The 22,004-nt window shown below is 45.3% G+C and overlaps 1 protein-coding gene across 1 annotated transcript in view; it reads left to right on the top strand.

The window, feature by feature from the left end:
• Positions 1 to 2,651: 2,651 nt before the first annotated feature.
• LOC309567495 (bactericidal permeability-increasing protein-like) overlaps positions 2,652 to 22,004 on the top strand; it is a gene marked incomplete at its 3' end in the record, with an annotated part of 130,849 nt that continues 111,496 nt past the window's right edge. Inside the window, exon 1 of the mRNA XM_082272882.1 lies at positions 2,652 to 2,693. Within this exon, the coding sequence (XP_082129008.1) occupies positions 2,691 to 2,693 (3 nt within the window). The 5' untranslated portion in view covers positions 2,652 to 2,690. The remainder of the gene's footprint in view (positions 2,694 to 22,004) is intronic.

The following is a 22,004-nucleotide window of genomic DNA, read 5'->3' as shown; positions in this document are numbered from 1 at the left end:
ATCACCTGTGCCATGCCTGTACCATCTGTTCCATGCCTATTCCATCACCTGCGCCATGCCTGTACCATCTGTGCCATGCCTATTCCACCACCTGCGCCATGCCTGTACCATCTGTGCCATGCCTATTCCATCACCTGTGCCATGCCTATACCATCTGTGCCATGCCTATTCCACCACCTGCGCCATGCCTGTGCCATGCCTATTCCACCACCTGCGCCATGCCTGTACCATCTGTGCCATGCCTATTCCACCACCTGTGCCATGCCTGTACCATCTGTGCCATGCCTATTCCATCACCTGTGCCATGCCTATACCATCTGTGCCATGCCTATTCCATCACCTGTGCCATGCCTGTACCATCTGTGCCCTGCCTGTACCATCACCTGTGCCATGCCTGTACCATCACCTGTGCCATGCCTGTACCATCTGTGCCATGCCTATTCCATCACCTGTGCCATGCCTATACCATCTGTGCCATGCCTATTCCATCACCTGTGCCATGCCTGTACCATCACCTGTGCAATGCCTGTACCATCACCTGTGCAATGCCTATTTCATCACCTGTGCCATGCCTGTACCATCACCTGTGCCATGCCTGTACCATCTGTGCCATGCCTATTCCATCACCTGTGCCATGCCTATACCATCTGTGCCATGCCTATTCCATCACCTGTGCCATGCCTGTACCATCACCTGTGCAATGCCTATTCCATCATCTGCGCCATGCCTATACCATCACCTGTGCCATGCCTATACCATCACCTGTGCCATGCCTATACCATCACCTGTGCCATGCCTATTCTACCACCTGTTCCATGCCTATACCATCTGTGCCATGCCTATTCCATCACCTGTGCCATGCCTGTACCATCTGTGCCATGCCTATACCATCACATGTGCCATGCCTGTACCATGACCTCAAAGTCATGCAATTTTTTTACCTCGTTTTTTGCCGCGAAGCAATACCTATTACATTTTTGTTTTTGCGCCCCCCCAAAAATTTTGAGCACCAGCCGCCACTGATTAAGAGCCTCATCTACAAATACCACAAGAGACTTCAAGCTGTCATTGATCTTAAAGGGGGCAATACACTTTATTAGGAACTGGGGTATGTAAACTTTTGATCAGGGTCATTTGGGTAGTTTCTGTTGTCATTATGATTTAAAAAGAGTAAACACAGTTGATTGATAATAAATGGCTTCAGCCAAACACTAACCATGAGTGAAAGAAAAGTTTTTGTGTTATCATTCATTCTTTTTGAAAAAATGGCTAAGAAATCATAAATTCTTCCAGGGTATGTAAACGTATGAGCACAACTGTAAATCCAATAGAACACCTCTGGGACATTATGTTTCGATCTATCCAACGCCGCCAGGTTGCACCTCAGTCTGTTCAGGAGCTCAGTGATGCCCTGGTCCAGATCTGGGAGGAAATAATCCAGGGCACCATCCGTGGTCTCATTAGGAGCATGCCCCAGCATTGCCAGTCATGCATACAAGCACATGGGGACCATACAAACTACTGAGGACCATTCTGAGTTGCTGCAATGAAATTTCAGCAAAATGGACTCGCCTGCTGCATCATTTTTTTCACTTTGGTTTTCGGGGTGTCTTTGAATTCAGCTCTCTGTAGGGTGATAATTTTTATTTCCATCAAACTATGTGGAATCCTTTCCTTCCTAATACATTACTCAATCCATACCAGTATAGATCCAAACACATTATCCAGTCCATACCAGTATAGATCCTAACCCATTACCTAGTCCATACCAGTATAGATCCTTACACATTACCCAGTCCATACCAGTATAGAGCCTAACCCATTACCCAGTCCATACCAGTATAGATCCTAACACATTACCCAGTGCATACCAGTATAGATCCTAACACATTACTCAGTCCATATCAGTATAGATCCTAACACATTACCCAGTCCATACCAGTATAGATACTAAAACATTACCCAGTCCATACCAGTATAGATCCTAACACATTACCCAGTCCATACCAGTATAGATCCAAACACATTACCCAGTCCATACCGGTATAGATCCTAACACATTACCCAGTCCATACCGGTATAGATCCTAACACATTACCCAGTGCATACCAGTATAGATCCTAACCCAATACCCAGTCCATACCAGTATAGATCCTAACACATTACCCAGTCCATATCAGTATAGATCCTAACCCATTACCCAGTAGATATCAGTATAGATCCTAACACATTACCCAGTCCATACCAGTATAGATCCTAACACATTACCCAGTCCATACCAGTTTAGATCCTAACCCATTACCCAGTCCATACCAGTATAGATCCTAACACATTACCCAGATTTTTCCCCATTGAGATCTGATGTGTTTTCAAAGCGTTCCTTTCATTTTTTTTTTTTTTTTTTTTTTGAGCAGTGTATATTTATATTAATGTTTTTTTATGCCTATAGTTTTCATTTTCACAGTACATGTTCTCTTTAACCCATCCGACGTTCAAACGCCAATCTTCTAGGAGTAGCTCCACCCCTCTGTTTCTCCAACAGGTTTTAGGTATCTCTAACACAACTGACTGCTGGGCCACTAAAGAGTCCCAAAATTGCATCAACAGAGACGCGTAATGAAAGCCCCCGCTCCACCTAGATGAGTGAGGGTCCCTTTAATGAATCACTAAACTGTAAGTCCATTTATGCAATGGTATGTTCACATTACTGTGGCTCCAGTATGCTTTTTTTTATTTTATTATATGCCAGTAAAATGTTAAAAGTATATATTTTTGAAAGTGTGGGTTGTTTTAAATTCCATATATATTAGGTCAAGAAATGCAGTCGCATCTAGCAGAAACCTTTCAAAAGTCTCCTTGTGCAGGGTGACTGGTCTTGTCTCCACCCCCTCCTGTAATAAAGACCGCTCACTGCTGCTCTCTCTCCATGTGCAGGGTGACTGGTCTTGTCTCTGTCCCCTCCTGTAATAAAGACCGCTCACTGCCGCTCTCTCTCCTTGTGCAGGGTGACTGGTCTGGTCTCCGCCCCCTCCTGTAATAAAGATCGCTCACTGCTGCTCTCTCTCCTTGTGCAGGGTGACTGGTCTTGTCTCTGCCCCCTCCTGTAATAAAGACCGCTCACTGCTGCTCTCTCTCTTTTTGTGCAGGGTGACTGGTCTTGTCTCAGCCCCCTCCTGTAATAAAGACCGCTCACTGACGCTCTCTCTCCTTGTGCAGGGTGACTGGTCTTGTCTCCGCCCCCTCCTGTAATAAAGACCGCTCACTGCTGCTCTCTCTCTTTTTGTGCAGGGTGACTGGTCTTGTCTCAGCCCCCTCCTGTAATAAAGACCGCTCACTGACGCTCTCTCTCCTTGTGCAGGGTGACTGGTATTGTCTCTGCCCCCTCCTGTAATAAAGACCGCTCACTGCTGCTCTCTCTCTTTTTGTGCAGGGTGACTGGTCTTGTCTCAGCCCCCTCCTGTAATAAAGACCGCTCACTGACGCTCTCTCTCCTTGTGCAGGGTGACTGGTCTTGTCTCCGCCCCCTCCTGTAATAAAGACCGCTCACTGACGCTCTCTCTCCTTGTGCAGGGTGACTGGTCTTGTCTCAGCCCCCTCCTGTAATAAAGACCGCTCACTGACGCTCTCTCTCCTTGTGCAGGGTGACTGGTCTTGTCTCAGCCCCCTCCTGTAATAAAGACCGCTCACTGACGCTCTCTCTCCTTGTGCAGGGTGACTGGTCTTGTCTCCGCCCCCTCCTGTAATAAAGACCGCTCACTGACGCTCTCTCTCCTTGTGCAGGGTGACTGGTCTTGTCTCCGCCCCCTCCTGTAATAAAGACTGCTCACTGACGCTCTCTCTCCTTGTGCAGGGTGACTGGTCTGGTCTCTGCCCCCTCCTGTAATAAAGACCGCTCACTGCTGCTCTCTCTCTTTTTGTGCAGGGTGACTGGTCTTGTCTCAGCCCCCTCCTGTAATAAAGACCGCTCACTGACGCTCTCTCTCCTTGTGCAGGGTGACTGGTCTTGTCTCCGCCCCCTCCTGTAATAAAGACCGCTCACTGACGCTCTCTCTCCTTGTGCAGGGTGACTGGTCTTGTCTCCGCCCCCTCCTGTAATAAAGACCGCTCACTGACGCTCTCTCTCCTTGTGCAGGGTGACTGGTCTGGTCTCTGCCCCCTCCTGTAATAAAGACCGCTCACTGACGCTCTCTCTCCTTGTGCAGGGTGACTGGTCTGGTCTCTGCCCCCTCCTGTAATAAAGACTGCTCACTGACGCTCTCTCTCCTTGTGCAGGGTGACTGGTCTGGTCTCTGCCCCCTCCTGTAATAAAGACCGCTCACTGCTGCTCTCTCTCTTTTTGTGCAGGGTGACTGGTCTTGTCTCAGCCCCCTCCTGTAATAAAGACCGCTCACTGACGCTCTCTCTCCTTGTGCAGGGTGACTGGTCTTGTCTCCGCCCCCTCCTGTAATAAAGACCGCTCACTGACGCTCTCTCTCCTTGTGCAGGGTGACTGGTCTTGTCTCCGCCCCCTCCTGTAATAAAGACCGCTCACTGACGCTCTCTCTCCTTGTGCAGGGTGACTGGTCTGGTCTCTGCCCCCTCCTGTAATAAAGACCGCTCACTGACGCTCTCTCTCCTTGTGCAGGGTGACTGGTCTGGTCTCTGCCCCCTCCTGTAATAAAGACCGCTCACTGCTGCTCTCTCTCTTTTTGTGCAGGGTGACTGGTCTTGTCTCAGACCCCTCCTAAAATAAAGACCAATCACTGCTGCTCTTTCTCCTTGTGCAGGGTGACTGGTCTGGTCTCCACCCCCTCCTGTAATAAAGACCGCTCACTGCTGCTCTCTCACTTTTTGTGCAGGGTGACTGGTCTGGTCTCTGCACCCTCCTGTAATAAAGACCAATCGCTGCTGCTCTGTCTCCTTGTGCAGGGTGACTGGTCTTGTCTCTGCCCCCTCCTGTAATATACATCAATCGCTGCTGCTCTGTTTCCTTGTGCAGGGTGACTGGTCTTGTCTCTGCCCCCTCCTGTAATAAAAAACGCTTACTGCTGCTCTGTTTTCTTGTGCAGGGCGACTGGTCTTGTCTCCGCCCCCTCCTGTAATAAAGACCAATCACTGCTACTCTCTCTTCTTGTGCAGGGCAACTGGTCTGGTCTCCGCCCCCTCCTGTAATATAGACCGCTCACTGCTGCCCTCTCTCCTTGTGCAGGGTGACTGGTCTTGTCTCCACCCCTTCCTTCAATAAAGACCAATCATTGCTGCTCTCTCTCCTTGTGCAGGGTGACTAGTCTTGCCTCCGCCCCTTCCTGCAGTTTTCTGCATGCAGCCTGTATTGCATGCAGCTCTTTGCACAGGCTATGTGCAGCACAGTCATGATGATTAGCCTTGGGAATATTTGGCTGTTCCCACCAGTGTTAATTTCGTCGACTAAAACTGACTAAAACGTTTTCGTCGACTAACACAATTCAGATGACTAAAATACGACTAAAACTAAAATGGCATTTTAGTCTTAAGACTAAAATATGACTAAAACTAAAATGGCATTTTAGTCAAAAGACTATAACTAAAACTAAATCGAAATTTGCTGCCAAAAATTAACACTGGTGCATGCTCAAAGCATAAATAATATCATATTTGATTTTTCACTCCAGGACCAGCAGTAGTATATAATGAGTTTGGAAATTGTAGAGAAATGCTTAAATAATGCATTACAAATTACAATTGAACTACACCCATTTGATTATAGATGATTAAAATGAGTTTTAGTCGACTAAAATGTAGGGCGTTTTAGTCGACTAAAATATACTGGAGTTTTAGTCGACTAAATACGACTAAAACTAAAACACTTGCAGAAGACTAAAATAGGACTAAAACTAAAATGCCATTTTAGTCCTAAGACTTAGGCTGGCCATACACCATACAATTTTCTTATTCAATTTCCTTTAGATTTACCTTCAACTATGTAGTGCAAGGGCCTGCCTGATTGCATACAAATTGAAAGTGTTCAGGTTTGAACTTATATTATATGGTTTTGGTAAATCTAAAGGAAAGTTGAACAAGAAAATTGTATAGTGTATGGCCAGCCTAAGACTAAAACTAAATTGAAATTTGCTGCCAAAATTAACACTGGTTCCCACCCCTTATGTTTAACACTGCTTTGGGACATCCCAATGGTTAAGAAGATCAGGAGCTGTGTCTGTCAATGAACGAAAGAGAAAATGGGATTTTTGACTTACCGTAAAATATATTTCTCTGATGTTCATTGACGGACACAGCACCCACCCCTCTATGGAGTTGTAATTCTTCCGACACTGCTTGTAACAAAACTGAGTACCTACTACCTATAGCAGAGAGAGGGAGTATACCCCCCGGGACTGCTCATAGGTGTAGCCAGAATTATTTTCTGCCTGGTGTCCTACTCCTGTAGGGGGCAGTATAACCCAATGGTTAAGAAGATCAGGTACTGTGTCCGTCAATGAACATCAGAGAAATGGATTTTACGGTAAGTCAAAAATCCAATTTTTTTGGCCTATATGTTTCAGCTGCCGAAATTTCGGTGCATCTCTAGAAGACACATCGAGCTGCAAAATAAAAATCTGACCAATATTCTAATCTACCTCCACACTGTGCAAAAAAAATATCTATATATATCTGTATCGTTTTTTGAATCCGATCTATTTTTTATGTTAGGTGCATGTTAAGTAATAGGGGAGATTTACTAAAACCAGAGCACTCAGAATCTGGTGCAGCTGTGCAAAGTAACCAATCAGCTTCTAATTTCAGCTTGTTCAGTTAAGCTTTGACAATAAAACCTGGAAGCTGATTGGTTTCTATGGAGAGCTGCACTAGATTTTGCACCCAGTTTTAGTAAATGACCTCCAATGTGTCAGTGAAACACATGCAGGTATTTATTCCATCCCACAGAGATCAGAGTACTTCCCCTAACTATGCCTTCATCTGCTTTTCTCTCTAGAAGGGCTAAGCCATCTTTGTTTGGGCATCATCTATGGTCACCATCCACTGTATATCCCAGAGATGCCAGCTCAGAGATGACCCGATCGTGTCAATCATGGTGCCTGTGCATTTCTTTGGCTGCGTTCTGACACCAATCAGGCCCTGCTGCATTACCTTGTGGCTTGCTACAAAGTTACAATGTACAGTCTACGTGATTACTGGGGGAGAGGAGATTGAGGATATGGTTCCTTCTACCTGCAGCAGACTGATGGCATCATCATAACTTTGGCAAGTTCAAGGATGGCTTTTTGATTATAAAAGGTGGGGCATTTTTGGAAAAATTATACTCTTACTGTATATTATGACTGGGCAGCAGAGCCAGGACAAGGGGTGGGCAGGAGGGGAGGCTGCCCTAGGCACTGTGGTATCATATAAGGATATGGGGGGGAGGGGATTTGTGTTGGGAAGGGGAATTTGGGGAGCTGCTGAAGGTAAGAATTGTTCTAGGTGGGGAAATTTGGGGAGGTGTGATAGGAGTGGTGATTTGTGTTGAGAGGAGGGACGGGGGAAAAGGATTTGTGATAGCAGGGGGTATTTGGGGGGTTTGGCATGTTCGTCCTGTGTTATAGATTAGTGGTCCTCAACCCTGGTCCTCAGGGCCCACTAACAGGCCAGGTTTGCAAGATAACTGAAATACATCACAGGTGATAGAATTTGCTGCTCAGTGATTGCGGTACTCTAGTCTGCATCTCCCCAAGGTAATACTTAAAATCTGGCCTGTTAGTGGGCCCCGAGGACCGGAGTTGAGGACCACTGTTATAGATGACTGGGAAGGGTTCTCCCCCCCCCCCCCCCCCCGTGGGGCTGGGGAATTGTGCTGGGAGCATATGTGGGATGAGAGGATTTGAGCTGGGGGGGATGAAAGATTCATGCTTGGAGGGGGTATTTCATCAGGGGGGTGGACTTATGCTTAGGGGGTAAGCATGCAGATTAGTGTTCAGTGTTTTTTGCAATTTGCCATGTTCACCCTGGGCTCCAGTTGACCTTGGTCCAGCACGGCTTTCAGGAATTTATTTATTGATGGGTCCACTTTACAGATAGGAGAACCAGCCTGGTTACTTATAGGCACACAATCACTGCTGGTAGCCCAATGCCGGCTTACATTAAAAAAAAGATAGCAAAAAACCCGTTATTCGGTAATAAATGTGCGTAATCCAAAATTGTAACTAATTTACCAAATTAAATGTATTTTTTCTGGTAAAAATATTTTTATTCAAATTTTTTTCAAAAAGAATACCAAAGAAGCATTCAAACTGCCCATGCAGGGAGCTTGGAGTGGCAGCGTAACCAGGGCCGGCGCTCCAGCTAAGTGATCTAGACTGCCGCCTAGGGCGCACTGCTGCCTAGGGGGTTCAGCCATGTATCGCTGACTTCCCTGTTAGCCTGGCTGGGGAACACGAGGGGCCCTACACACGGCTGCCCCGCTAACTGACTGCAGAGAAAGTAGCAGCCGTGGAGGACATCCGTCACAGCTGCTTCATAGAAGGTCAGCAGCACCTCAGCCCTGTGAAGAGGACACAGTGGAGGAGGCGGAGTAGGCGGGTACAGCTGGGGAGGCGGGCATGAGGTCAGTGGAGGAGGCGGGCACAGCTGGGGAGGTGGAGGAGGCGGGCATGAGGTCAGTGGAGGAGGCGGGCACAGCTGGGGAGGCGGAGGAGGTGGGCATGAGGTCAGTGGAGTAGGCGGGCACAGCTGGGGAGGCGGAGGAGGCGGGCATGAGGTCAGTGGAGGAGGTGGGAAGAGCTGGGGAGGCGGAGGAGAGGGGCATGAGGTCAGTGGAGGAGGCGGGCACAGCTGGGGAGGCGTAGCAGGCTGGACTTCGAACTTAGCCTTCTGAGTCCAGTGAGTCTACGTTCTGACCCTGTCACCTCTGCAGCCATAGACAAGACTAACGACACCCCGGTTGCACCCCCCAGCCCCCCATGTCTTGCCTAGGGTGCAAAATAGTTAAGCCCTGGCCCTGAGTGTAACTTTAAGGGAAGACTTCACATACAGACAACCAAGTAAAAGAAAACCTTTGCAGTGCCAAGCCTAGAAAGTTGAAGTAAGGTCCAGGAAAATTCGCAAGGATGTCCATGTCAAACCTGAACCGGCTAAATCCCTGATATAAATGCAATTTAATTACGCACTTAGGGAATGCAATGTAAAAGTAAGAGGAGGGGGGGGGTGCGAGCCCCAAAAGGAAGGGGAAGAAAAAGAGGACAAAACAAAAGGGAAAATAAAGGGGAGAGCATGAGGTAAGCCAACAGAAAGTAAAGAAGAGGAGGAAGGGCGAGGGGGATATATGGACTCGGGATCGTCAGGCGAGTAAGTTACAGGCGTCCGATGCTAGCTGGAAGAGGTGAGATGAAGTCGTATAACGTTCCCAAATCTTTAAAAATTTGGCGTGAGAGTCCTTGAGAATGCTAGACATATGTTCATTGAGCATAAGAGCTGTCATACGCTCTCTAATTCACTGAAAGGCAACCGTAGGCTTCCTCCGGGCCTGGGCAGTTGTCCTCTTGGCAGACAAAAATAAGTACGTTGCCAATTTCTGCTGATGAGCATATGGCACTTTTCCACTGCATGGAACCGAGCGGTTCGGCTCGCTTTTGCGCTTTTCCACTGCATGGTACCACATGGTACGGTGTTGGAACGGTTCGGTACGGTACGGCGGCGCTTTTCCACTACATGGAACCGAACGGTACGGCTCGCTTAAACAGTACCACCTCGGTTGTGGTTCCAAAAGGGCCATACCGGTACCATATCCCACAATCCTTTGCATGCAGCCTTGACTGTTTGTCACTACTAGCCACTGATTGGTCATAGAATCATTGTTATCCCACCCACTTTACTTTAGTGGAAAAGCAAACCATACCAAACCGTACCGAACCGTTCCAACACCGTACCATGCAGTACCATGCAGTGGAAAAAGAAAAACAGAGCCAAGCAGGGCCGAGTGGAGCCGAGCCGGTACTTGCAGTGGAAAAGTGCCAATAGAGGACCAGGATGGGGCAGTGCAGCAGGGCCAATTTAGCATCCTTTTGGATAGGCAGGTGAAATAGAGTACATAGGCAAAGACTCGGGACCAAAACCCTATCAATCGTGGGCAAGTCCACAACATGTGTAAACGTCCCCACGTTGGCCACAGCCCTGGAAACAGCGATCACTAAGACTAGGGTTGGCACAGGCACTACGAACGAGAAACCAGTCCCAAGCGTAGGAGTACTTTATATGCTGCCTTTAAGGTGGCGGTAATAAAAGAGCATTTTGCTACAGAGGACCAGGCCTTGCTCCAGTCTGCTAGGTCTATTTTGGACACCAAGTCTCATTCCCACTAAGAAACACATTGGAGAGAAGTAAAGGACGCCCTACAATTCAGGGATGCATATATTGTAGAGATGAGAACAGGCAAATCAGGGGAGTGTTGGCATGTGTGTTCAAAGGACGTTTTCCGAAAGGGGTAGGAAGAGGTGTGACGGAGGAATGATATCCAGTGTTGGAGTTGAAGGTAGCGGAAAAACTCTGATTGAGGAACCTTGTGCGTTTCTCGGAGAGACGCCCAAATTTAATGTATTTTTAACCTCCAATAATAGGTTGTCCATGGTTCATATTGAATGATATAGTAAGTGTTGCCTGTACACTACACAGCTGATATTGCAGAAGATCACAGTGAGTTTTGTCCAGGTCATTTGATTTCTTTGTCTGTGGGTTGTGGACAGTTCCTCATTCCTGGTAAAATAATACAATACAGAGAGGAACCTTGGATATTTTTAATAAGAACTCTATTTCCATTCTTATTGTGTTCTAGTGTCTGGGCGTCATATTCTATTGTTTGGAGAAAGGTTCAGTGTTATTTACAAAGAGGGTCCTCCTAATTACTCATTTAGGATCATAGTAACTCATATAAAACATTCTAAATCAAACAATCTAAATTTTGTGTTTTTTTTTAAACTGGGATAGTAGAAGGGATGACTGGGATACTCCAACTATGAACTATTCACAATATTGAGGACAACTAACTGTAGTGTGCGGCAAGGCCGCTGCTTCACCTTGCCACTGAAGTGAAGATAGCAAATATGTTCCCGCTTGAATCACTCTTCAGGGTTTTGAGTTGGCACCCCCTTTCTCACTTGCTGAGTGCGCTGACACCTGGTCACTGACTCTCCACTGGAATGGTCCCCTTCCTGGGCAGAACCCTGGCAAGTTTCCCGGTTTTTCAGAATTTCGCTCTTTTTTGGTTATAGCGCAAAAAATAAAAATCACACAGGTGATCAAATACCACCAAAAGAAGGCTCCAAAAAGAGGACATTAATTTTATTTGGGTACAGCATCGCACGACCGCTCAATGGTACAGGAAAGTAACGCAGAGCCAAATTGCAAAAAATGGCCTGGTCATAAAGGGGGAAAATCCTTCCAGGCCAGAAGTGGTTAAAGGAGAAAAAGGTGAATGTCCTTGCACTGCCTAGTCAGAGCCCAGACTTAAACCCCATTGAAAATCTGTGGATAACTTAAAGACTGCAGTCCACAAACGAATCACCATCAAATGTAACTGAACTTGAGCAGCTCTGCAAAGAAGAGCGAGCAAATATTGCAAAGTCTAGATGTGCAAAGTTAGTAGAGACAAATCCCAACAGATTAAAAGCTTAAATTAAATCAAAAGTTGGTCCAACAAGATACTGAAAAAAGGGGGTGATCATTTTTCCAAATCAGTGATTCTGGTTTTTATTTATTTTTTGTTTTTTATGACATGTTGGTGTTATATCTTTCACTTGGATGTTAAAAGTTGCACCAATTGTGACGGTACTCGCCGTCACTGGGAGTGAAAGGCCAATTTCATCATTTTAGGCCAATTTGTATTCTGCTACATATTTTTGGTAAAAAAAATCCTAATAAGCGTATTTTGATTTGTTTGAGGAAAAGTTACGGCGTCTACAAACTAGGGGAAAGATTTATGTAATTTTTATTTATTTTTTACTAGTAATGGCGGCAATCAGCGATTTTTAGTGGGACTGCGACATTGCGGCGGACAGATCGGACCCCTAACTGACATTTTTTACACTTTTGGGGAGATCAGTGACATTACTACAGTAATCAGTGCTAAAAATATGCACTGTTACTGTAATAATGACACTGGCAGGGAAGGGGTTAAGCCAGGGGGCGATCAAAGGGTTAAATGTGAACCTAGGGGGTGCTTTCTATCTGTGTGGGGGATGTACTTACTGTATGAACACAGAGACCTGTGTTTCTAAATAAGAGGAACCTTAGGGGGTGTTTTCTAACTGTGGGGTTGGGGATGGGCTTGTATTATCAACACAGAGACCTGTGATCCTAAATAGGGGGAACACAGGAGCCCTATGTTGATAGCAGAGAGCACATCTGCTCCCCCTTCACTCCTGAGACCTTGTAACACTAACGAGTCACATTGACACCGGGGAGAGGAAATGGCTAATTGCGCCCAATTTGGACATTTTCACATAGGGGTGTACTCACTTTTGTTGCCAGCGGTTTAGACAATAATGGCTGTGTGTTGTTATTTTGAGGGGACAGTAAATGTACACTGTTATACAAGCTGTACACTCACTACTTTACATTGTAGTCAATGCAGGTCGCTCCAGGTCGCCCCAAAGAAGCTCCGGACCCTTTTTCTAAGTCGGAGCGACTTGTGTTGCTCCTATTAGAACGGGTCCACAGCTTCTCTATGGCAGGCGACCTACGGCGACCTGTCAGGCGACCCAGTGTGAACGGGGTCTAACTCACATGTGTTTGCAAGGTGCATTGGGGTTGGCATATCATTGACAGCCACCATGCTATTGTCCAATGACATGGTCCCAGAGGCCAGCAAGGGCACTATCATTGGATGGGGGGGGGGGGGGGGGTGTCAAGGAGAATCATAAATAGAGTAGCTAAGTGAAACTAAATCAGAGAGGGGCACAGCAGAGGCGTTTGTGACTAAAGATATTAGAGGGCATCTTGTGGTGTCAGTTAGGAACGGTGTGAGGTTAGGCAGTTGCCAGAGCAGCAACTGTCAGATGCCAGGTGACCTCTGAGATCTAATTACCAGGGACATCACCGGATGGAGCAAGGTAAACGGGGTGGGGGGGCAATAGCAGGATGGGCTAAAGCTGGCCATACTGGCACTGCCAGGACAAGGTCAGCCAGAGCCCAGAGTGAACATGTCAAATTGCCCCCCCCCCCAAAAAAAAAATGTTGAGCACTAATCTGCATGCTTACCCTTCTAATCATAAATTCCCCCTCCTCCCAGTAGAGATCTGCCCCCCTGCTGAAATCCCTCCCCCCCCCTCCAAGCACAAACACGCTTTTTTTTGGCTAATAGGAAAGTATGACCGTTCTGTTCATAGAGTGCGACTTTGATGCTACTTGAGTGCCAGACAGTGTAAAGTCGCACCAAAGTCGCACTCTATGAACAGAACTGTCATACTTTCCTATTAGCCAAAAAATAAAACCTGAAAATGCATTAAAAACACCTCAAACATTTCATTCATGGACAAATGGAGATACAAACTACTAACTTAATTTCTTCACTCCATCCCTTGTGAGACCGGCAGGATTTTAACCCTATGGAGGCTTTGTTCAATCACAAGGATCCTTGTAACGCTCCTGCGTTTTACGTATGATGTGGATTTTCAGCTGTAGAAATATTCCACTTCAGTAGTCATGTAGAGAAACGCTGAGACACCATTCCCAACTCTCAATGACTCATCATGTGTGGATGATCTCAATTCAGCAAGTAAATACACACACTCAATAAGATGTTTCCTAGAGTGACTTATGTATATAGTAACACAGTGATGATAGGCTGAAGAGACAGGTTGGGTAGAGATGGTAGATGACAGACACTTGAAAGGAAATGTTCTTGAAAGTAAGATAGTAACAGATGGGATGCAGATAGGTTTAGCAATCATGTATGGTAGTAGATGACAGAGTAGCAGGTGGACATACAAGAGAGATCAACCCAGTGCAAGAACAGGTGGTAGTAGGCTCAAGAGCTAGCAATCTTAGATAATGCAGATGTAGTAATAGTCCTTAGTATGCAGAGCTAGATAGTGTAAGCTTTAGTATAAAGGTTATAGAGGTTTCCCCTGTGGGGTACTTATCACTAATAGCAATGTAGCAGAGGAGAGGTTCGGCAAGAGCGGATGATCCGGTAGCGGGATACAGGGATCAGCGCAGCGTGGTTCCGACAGCGAGGTATGCTTGCAAGCATGAGAGCTTCAAGACAGGTTAGCATCAAGGCACAAAGCAGTTTGAACGAACACATGTGAGTGAGAGCCGGCGATCTAAATAGCCATCCAGTCCGGCGCTCAGTGATGACAGCATCAGTCTTAAAGGTGTATGCGCACCTTACCAAAAGAGAATGGTGGGGAGCATACACTTATGAAAGAGTAATTAGGGTACCCAAAGGTACCAGAACATTACAGTACCCCCCCCTTAAGGCCGGCTCCTGAAGGCCTCTGGAGCTGGTTTGTCTGGGTACTTCGCATGAAAATTGCGGATTAATCTAGAGGCATGTATGTCAGAGGTGTTTAGCCAGGTGTCGTCTTGGGGCCCATAGTTCTTCCATCGAACCAAGTACTGAAGTCTTCCTCTGTGGATACGAGAATCCAGAATCTCTTTTATCTCATATTCTTCTCCACCTTCAACTTGTACAGGAGGAGGAGGTGGGATAGTAGGCCTTATTCCTTGGTCAGGAGCATGGGGCTTCAGTAGCGACACATGGAAAATGGGATGTATTTTGAGGTCTATTGGCAATGTAAGCTGTACTGCAGCTTTTCCAATAAGTTTCTTGATTGGGAAAGGTCCCAAGAACAGAGGTCCAAGCTTTTTGCTAGGGATTTTCAGTCTTAAATTTTTTGTTGAGAGCCAAACGAGGTCCCCGATAGCGTACTAAGGAGAAGGTCTTCTGCGAAGATCATAGTACTTCTTTTGTTGACTATGAGCGTGTGCAATGGTAGTGTTAAGCAAACCCAGAGAGTCCTTTATTTGGGTAAGATAGTCTGAGGCTACTGGGTTATTTGAAGGAAGGATGCGTGGAGGGAGAATAGAGGGATGGAACCCATAGTTCAAGTAGAACGGACTCTGCTTGGTCGTACTGTGGGTTGCGTTGTTGTAGGCAAATTCTGCCAGAGGGAGAAGATCCACCCAATCATCCTGTTGGTAAGAAGTGTAACAACATAAATATTGCTCGATGCATTGGTTGACTCTTTCAGTCTGTCCGTTGGTCCGTTGGTCTGCGGATGGTAAGGAGAAGTGAGCTTCCGCTCGATCCGTAGTATGTGACATAGTTCTTGCCAGAACTTGGAAATAAATTGTGATCCACGGTCAGACAGAAGAGTTTTTGGGATACCATGTAACTTAGTGTTCACAAAGACATGTTTCATCAGGAGTTCTGCCGTTTGTTTGGACGAAGGTAGTCTGCGAATAGCAATGAAATGTGCCATTTTTGTCAGATGGTCCACTGACACTAAGATGGTATTAAATCCTTTGGAAGGAGGCAATTCCACTATAAAGTCCAAGGACACAACTTCCCATGGAGTTTGGGGTATTGGTAGACTGCATAGTAGACCGGATGGTCTCGTAGTGTCAATTTTGGACCTGGCACAGACATTGCATGAAGAGACAAATTTTTGTATAGATGTTTTCATGTCAGGCCACCGGAATTGCCTGGTAATCAGATTAAGAGTCTTTGTCATACCCATATGTCCTGCCATAGGCACATCATGCGATAATTCCAAGATCTTGGTGCGTATGGTAGGTGGTATATAAAGTTTGTCGTTGTAGTAGAGGAAGCCTTCTGCATCAGTATTTAGTTGTGGTGGGGGTGAATCCAAACTTATACCATGCAAAACCTCTTCCTTCAAGGAACGGACAACTCCAATAATGCGTTTGTGAGGTATTATAGGAACGGAAGGGATTTCGAAGTAGTTTTCTTCAGTTAGTCGTGATAGTGCATCCGCCTTTTTGTTCTTATCTGCAGGTGTGTAGGTCACTAGGAAGTTAAACCTTAGAAAGAATAGTGACCATCGTACCTGTCGGTGAGAGAGAGTTTTGTTAGTCTGAAGATATTGGAGATTTTTATGGTCCGTGTATATAAGTATTGGTAATTGGGTGCCTTCGAGTAGATGTCGCCAATTCTCCAGAGCCAATTTTATAGCAAGCAGTTCCTTTTCACCCACGGGGTAATTTATCTCTGGACTGCTTAGGGATTTAGAAAAAAAGGCGACTGGATGAAGTGGTGAAGTGTGAGTTGGTCGTTGGGAGAGTATTGCCCCTACTGCCATGTTTGACGCATCTACTTCCAGAATGTATTGGAGGGATGGGTCTGGATGGCGTAGTATGGGAGCAGAAGTAAACCTTGTCTTTAACAGGTGAAAAGCTTTATTTGCTTCATCTGACCATTTGAATGTTTTTTTAATGCTAGTGAGCTGTGTGAGGGGTCTCACAATGGCAGAGAAGTTTCTGATGAACTTCCTGTAGAAATTCGAAAATCCAAGGAATCGTAGCGCCTTGCGTGTGGTTGGTGTAGGCCAATCCTGAATGCAGGATATCTTACTCATGTCCATCTCGATTCCTGTTTTGGATATGATGTAGCCTAGAAACAGTACCTCTTCTTTATGAAACAAGCATTTTTTTTTAGTTTCACATAAAGGTTGTGTGCAAGCAATCTCGATAATACTAGTCTTACATGTCTTATGTGTTCAGACAGGGATCGTGAATATATAAGTATATCGTCCAGATATACCACAACACAGACATCTAGTAAGTCTCTGAAAATATTGTTTATAAATCGTTGAAAAACTGCAGGGGCGTTGCATAGCCCGAATGCCATTACAAGATATTCGAACAATCTGTATCTGGTTCTGAATGCAGTCTTCCACTCGTGTCCAGCACGGATTCGAATGAGATTGTATGCTCCTTTCAGATCCAATTTTGAAAAATAGGTAGCTGCACGCACCTGCTCAATGAGCTCAGGGATAAGCGGTAGAGGATAGCGATCTTTTATTGTAATAGCATTCAATTGCCTATAGTCGATGATAGGCCTGAGACTTGAGTCCTTATTGCGGACAAAAAAGAGTCCTGCTGCTGTGGAAGAAGTGGAAGGTCTAATAAAACCTTTCTTCAAATTCTCATCCAAATAGTCTTTGAGATGGGAAAGTTCATCCTGTGAAAGAGGATAAACATGACCGAACGGCAATTTGCTATTTGGGAGTAGATCAATGCTACAATCATAGTCTCGATGGGGAGGTAGTGCTTGAGCATTTTTCTCAAGAAAAACCTCAGAGAGATCCTGATAACATAGTGGTGCAATCTCATCTGTCACCACAGACAGGATCTTCCCGAAAGACGGGAGGTTACACGTACCCTCGCAATAGCAAGAGAGGAAGGCCAGGGTCCGTTCCTTCCAATCTATGGTTGGTTGATGTGTGTGCAACCAGGGAAGTCCCAACACAATGGGAAAGTGGGGTGAAGGTATTAGATCGAAGGTAGTGGTCTCCATATGAGACCCGTTAGTAGTGACTAGGAGTGCCTGTGTCTGATCAGTGATAGGACCAGAGGATAAAGGAACACCGTTAATAAGACTCACTGAGACAGGTTTAAGTTTAGAAATAATAGGAACTTTATTTAAAGCAGCAAAACGTATGTCAATATAATTTCCACAAGATCCTGTGTCAATCATGGCCTTAGTAGTAATCCTGTTCTGGTCCCACTGTAATGTTAAGCAAACAGAAAGGTAAGGGTTAGTGATTGAAGTTGTCAATCCCCCTAGGAGGACATGTGAACACTCACCCTTCTTTTTGTAGACTAGGGGACAGAAGTTTATCTTGTGATCCGGGGATGCACAGTACAAGCAGAGATTACCAGATCGTCTTTTGGCTCTTTCCATAGTTGATAGAGGTGGGCGTATGGTTCCTACCTCCATAGGAACGGGGTCAACGGCCGAAATCCGAGAAGAACTGGATAATGGCATTCCCATTTTCTCAGCCTTTCTTTCTCGTAGTCTTCTATTTATGGTGATACTGAGTTGTATCAATGCATCCAGGGTTTTTGGCAGATCCGCTCGGGCGAGCTCGTCTTTAACGGCCTCTGATAGGCCAAGCCTAAATTGGGTTTTCAGAGATGCATCATTCCATTCTGAATCAAGGGTCCATCTCTTGAATTCTGCGACAAAGTCTTCTACAGGTCTCCTACCTTGTTTCAAGGATCTTAATTGAAGATCGGCAGTACTCTGCCTATTGGGATCATCATAAAGGCTAGTGAGTTCTGCTAGGAACAAGGCATAGGAGTTGAGAAGCTGGTCGTTTTTCTCAAAAAGAGAGTCTGCCCAGGCCCAAGGATCGCCTGTTAGGTAAGAAATAATAGTACAAACCTTAATGTGATCAGTAAGGTAGGTACAGGGTTTTAGCAAGAAAAGTAACTCACATGCGTTTTTAAATTCGCAAAATTTTTTGCGATCGCCTGTAAATACCAAAGGAGGATTTATTTTGGGTTCAGGGGACTGAGCAGTGGTAAGTTGTGTCAGTCTAATTACCTGCTGCGACAGAGCCTGATTGTCTTCTTTTAATTCAGCAAGTGCGTGTATTAACGCAGTTACTTGCTGTTTAAATTGTGTCATCTGAGTGGTTATTTCTGCTGAATCCATTTGTGGTTCGTTCAATCTGTAACGCTCCTGCGTTTTACGTATGATGTGGATTTTCAGCTGTAGAAATATTCCACTTCAGTAGTCATGTAGAGAAACGCTGAGACACCATTCCCAACTCCCAATGACTCATCATGTGTGGATGATCTCAATTCAGCAAGTAAATACACACACTCAATAAGATGTTTCCTAGAGTGACTTATGTATATAGTAACACAGTGATGATAGGCTGAAGAGACAGGTTGGGTAGAGATGGTAGATGACAGACACTTGAAAGGAAATGTTCTTGAAAGTAAGATAGTAACAGATGGGATGCAGATAGGTTTAGCAATCATGTATGGTAGTAGATGACAGAGTAGCAGGTGGACATACAAGAGAGATCAACCCAGTGCAAGAACAGGTGGTAGTAGGCTCAAGAGCTAGCAATCTTAGATAATGCAGATGTAGTAATAGTCCTTAGTATGCAGAGCTAGATAGTGTAAGCTTTAGTATAAAGGTTATAGAGGTTTCCCCTGTGGGGTACTTATCACTAATAGCAATGTAGCAGAGGAGAGGTTCGGCAAGAGCGGATGATCCGGTAGCGGGATACAGGGATCAGCGCAGCGTGGTTCCGACAGCGAGGTATGCTTGCAAGCATGAGAGCTTCAAGACAGGTTAGCATCAAGGCACAAAGCAGTTTGAACGAACACATGTGAGTGAGAGCCGGCGATCTAAATAGCCATCCAGTCCGGCGCTCAGTGATGACAGCATCAGTCTTAAAGGTGTATGCGCACCTTACCAAAAGAGAATGGTGGGGCGCATACACTTATGAAAGAGTAATTAGGGTACCCAAAGGTACCAGAACATTACAATCCTCCACTTCACTGTGCTTCACAGTTCTATAAAGGCCTCATCACACTTCAAGGACATCCTTATCCAGACTTCTTTGATAAACGGGAGTCCAATCTCCCGAATAAGCAAAGGGACAAAATCCTACTCAATTTCATCCAAAATGGCGGAGACTAGCTACAAACTTTTAGCCAGATGGCTCTACACCCCACTAAAGTTACATAATATGTTCCCTTCCAACTCCCTATTGTGCTGGAGGAGTTGTGGGTACATTGCGTCCCACGCCCATATCTGGTGGAACTTCCCGTTACTACGTCCCTACTTCTACAACAATGCAAAAAGATTCCCTCTAGCTGGGATTTTGAAGGGCAAAAAAGTTGAGAAAGTATATAATAATAATAGTAAAAGGAGAAAAAAAAATTATTGTCAAAAAATAATTTTATTTACAAAGGCAATAAAATATGACATACAACAATATTAGGTTTGACAAACAATTAAAAAGAATAAGCGGTTGACATGATCTAAAAAGGATAGCATTCATAAAGAACTGCTCACAACAAGGACAGTTGAGACCCAACGCGTTTTCGAGATGTAAGGTCTTTCTCTTCGTCAGGGGTCTAAGAATGCATTTAGCAAACTAGATCTTGGGATGACAAGACCAATTGATCCATGTAACCGCATACATTAAAACCCAAATATTGATTATTATGGGGCTGCAGCCGACCACATCCACAGGAATACCACACACCAGACAAGTACCCAGGTGTCCACAAGGGGTAAAAAAGATTTGGATCTTCAAAAATAGGACAGGTTCAGGCAAAGGGTACTGATTTGACGCCGGTGTCCTGTCGGATAGTGGCTCTCGTCGAAAAATGCATCTGACGGACTGGAGTGACGTCATTTGCCGCACATGCGCAGTCCGTCAGATGCATTTTTCGACGAGAGGCACTATCCGACAGGATACCTGAACAGGCCCACTGTCCACGTAGAAAGTGCCCACTGTCACTCAATATCCTGATTTCCCAAACGACATCAAATATAATTAGATGTCCCTTGTCCCCAACTGTGGAGCAAGGAGAATGCCCCCTGGATTCATGGCGCCTGCCGCCACTGCGATCCCCTCCATCTGGAACGCCAGAACTCCAGTAAGGCAATTACTCAGACTTTTAAACCAAATAACTAAGCTCTCTCTTCCCTCCTACCCATGGACTATACTTTTACATGGCACCTCTGAACCAGTTGGCCCATATAAATGATCTCTCACCCCTCTTCTCTCGAACACGGCGAAGGCTCTTTTTCCTGCCCTTTGGGGCCAACCAACTGTACCCACTTTGAAACAATGGATGCTAAAAATAGAGGAAGTTTGTCTATTAGAAGAACTTACCCATACAGCCAAAGGCAATATCAGTCATCACACCAAAATATGGGCCCACTGGTTCAAATTCAAAACCACCTCCTGCTATAAAGAAATTATGCTAGAGCGATCAACCAACCATTCTGGCAACGAATCCTGTGCTCTCAGTCTCTAACGTAACAATCTCACCACCATTGTGATCTGTGATTTACTGAAAATTTTGTCTTTCGATTCTTGTAATCCTACTTTTTATGTTAAGTAATCCACTTGACACCGGCAGCTCTCCTTTTCCTTTTCTCCCCCTCTCATAGTAGTTGAGGTTGAATAAAGACAATAGTCCATCCAGTTCAACCTGTGTAGGTGTGTGTGGACGTATTAATTTCCCATAACCCTGAATGTTGTGATCTTTGAGATGCACTTCCTAGAGTCTTTTAAAAGTAGAAATACTCCCCGCAGCTACCACCAATTGTGGAACAGAGTTCCACAATCATATCGCCCTTACAGTAAAAAAAACTTAAAGTAGCCTAAGGTTAAACTGCCTCTCCTCTAATCTCATTGTGTGGCCACGTGTCCTCTTACACTCCTTGAGACTAAATCGTTTTTTTCCTATGCTGAGATCACCATTGAGGTATTTGTAATTCGCTATCATGTCCCCCCTCAGGCATCTCTTCTCCAGGTAGAATAAATCAAGCGCTTGCAAACGCTCCTCATAATTAAGGCCCTCCAATCCCCTAATCAGTTTAGTTGCCCTTCTCTGGATCCTCTCTCCAGTTCCAGGACATCCTTTCTGAGGATTGAGGACCAGAACTGGAAAGAATACTCCAGATGTGGCCGGTTCCAATTTATTTTCTCTATTATTGATCAAGAACGTCCTTTTGTAAGCACCTTCTCATCCCTACCTTACGTTCATCTCAAATTTGTCCCTCAACTATTGCTCAATATAAACCCCTTAATGCCATCCCGGACCCAGGCCTTTGTACTCTTTTATACCTCTCACTCTTGAAAATGACTTCCCTGTTGGTTTCCGGGGGATTTTCCTTTGCATTTATTTGTATTCATTCCTGTTACAGATATCCTGTAATGTCATTACACCTTCTATGTTTGCAATCATTTTTCTTTAATAACAGATATAAAAAAAAAAATCAAAAACACGTCAAACGCAAAACTCACTGGAAAAATGCATCAACCGCA

Source organism: Pelophylax lessonae (assembly GCF_965119305.1).
Source record: "Pelophylax lessonae genome assembly, chromosome: 11".
Lineage (NCBI taxonomy): Eukaryota > Metazoa > Chordata > Amphibia > Anura > Ranidae > Pelophylax > Pelophylax lessonae.
This window is presented reverse-complemented; position numbering and strand designations above follow the sequence as displayed.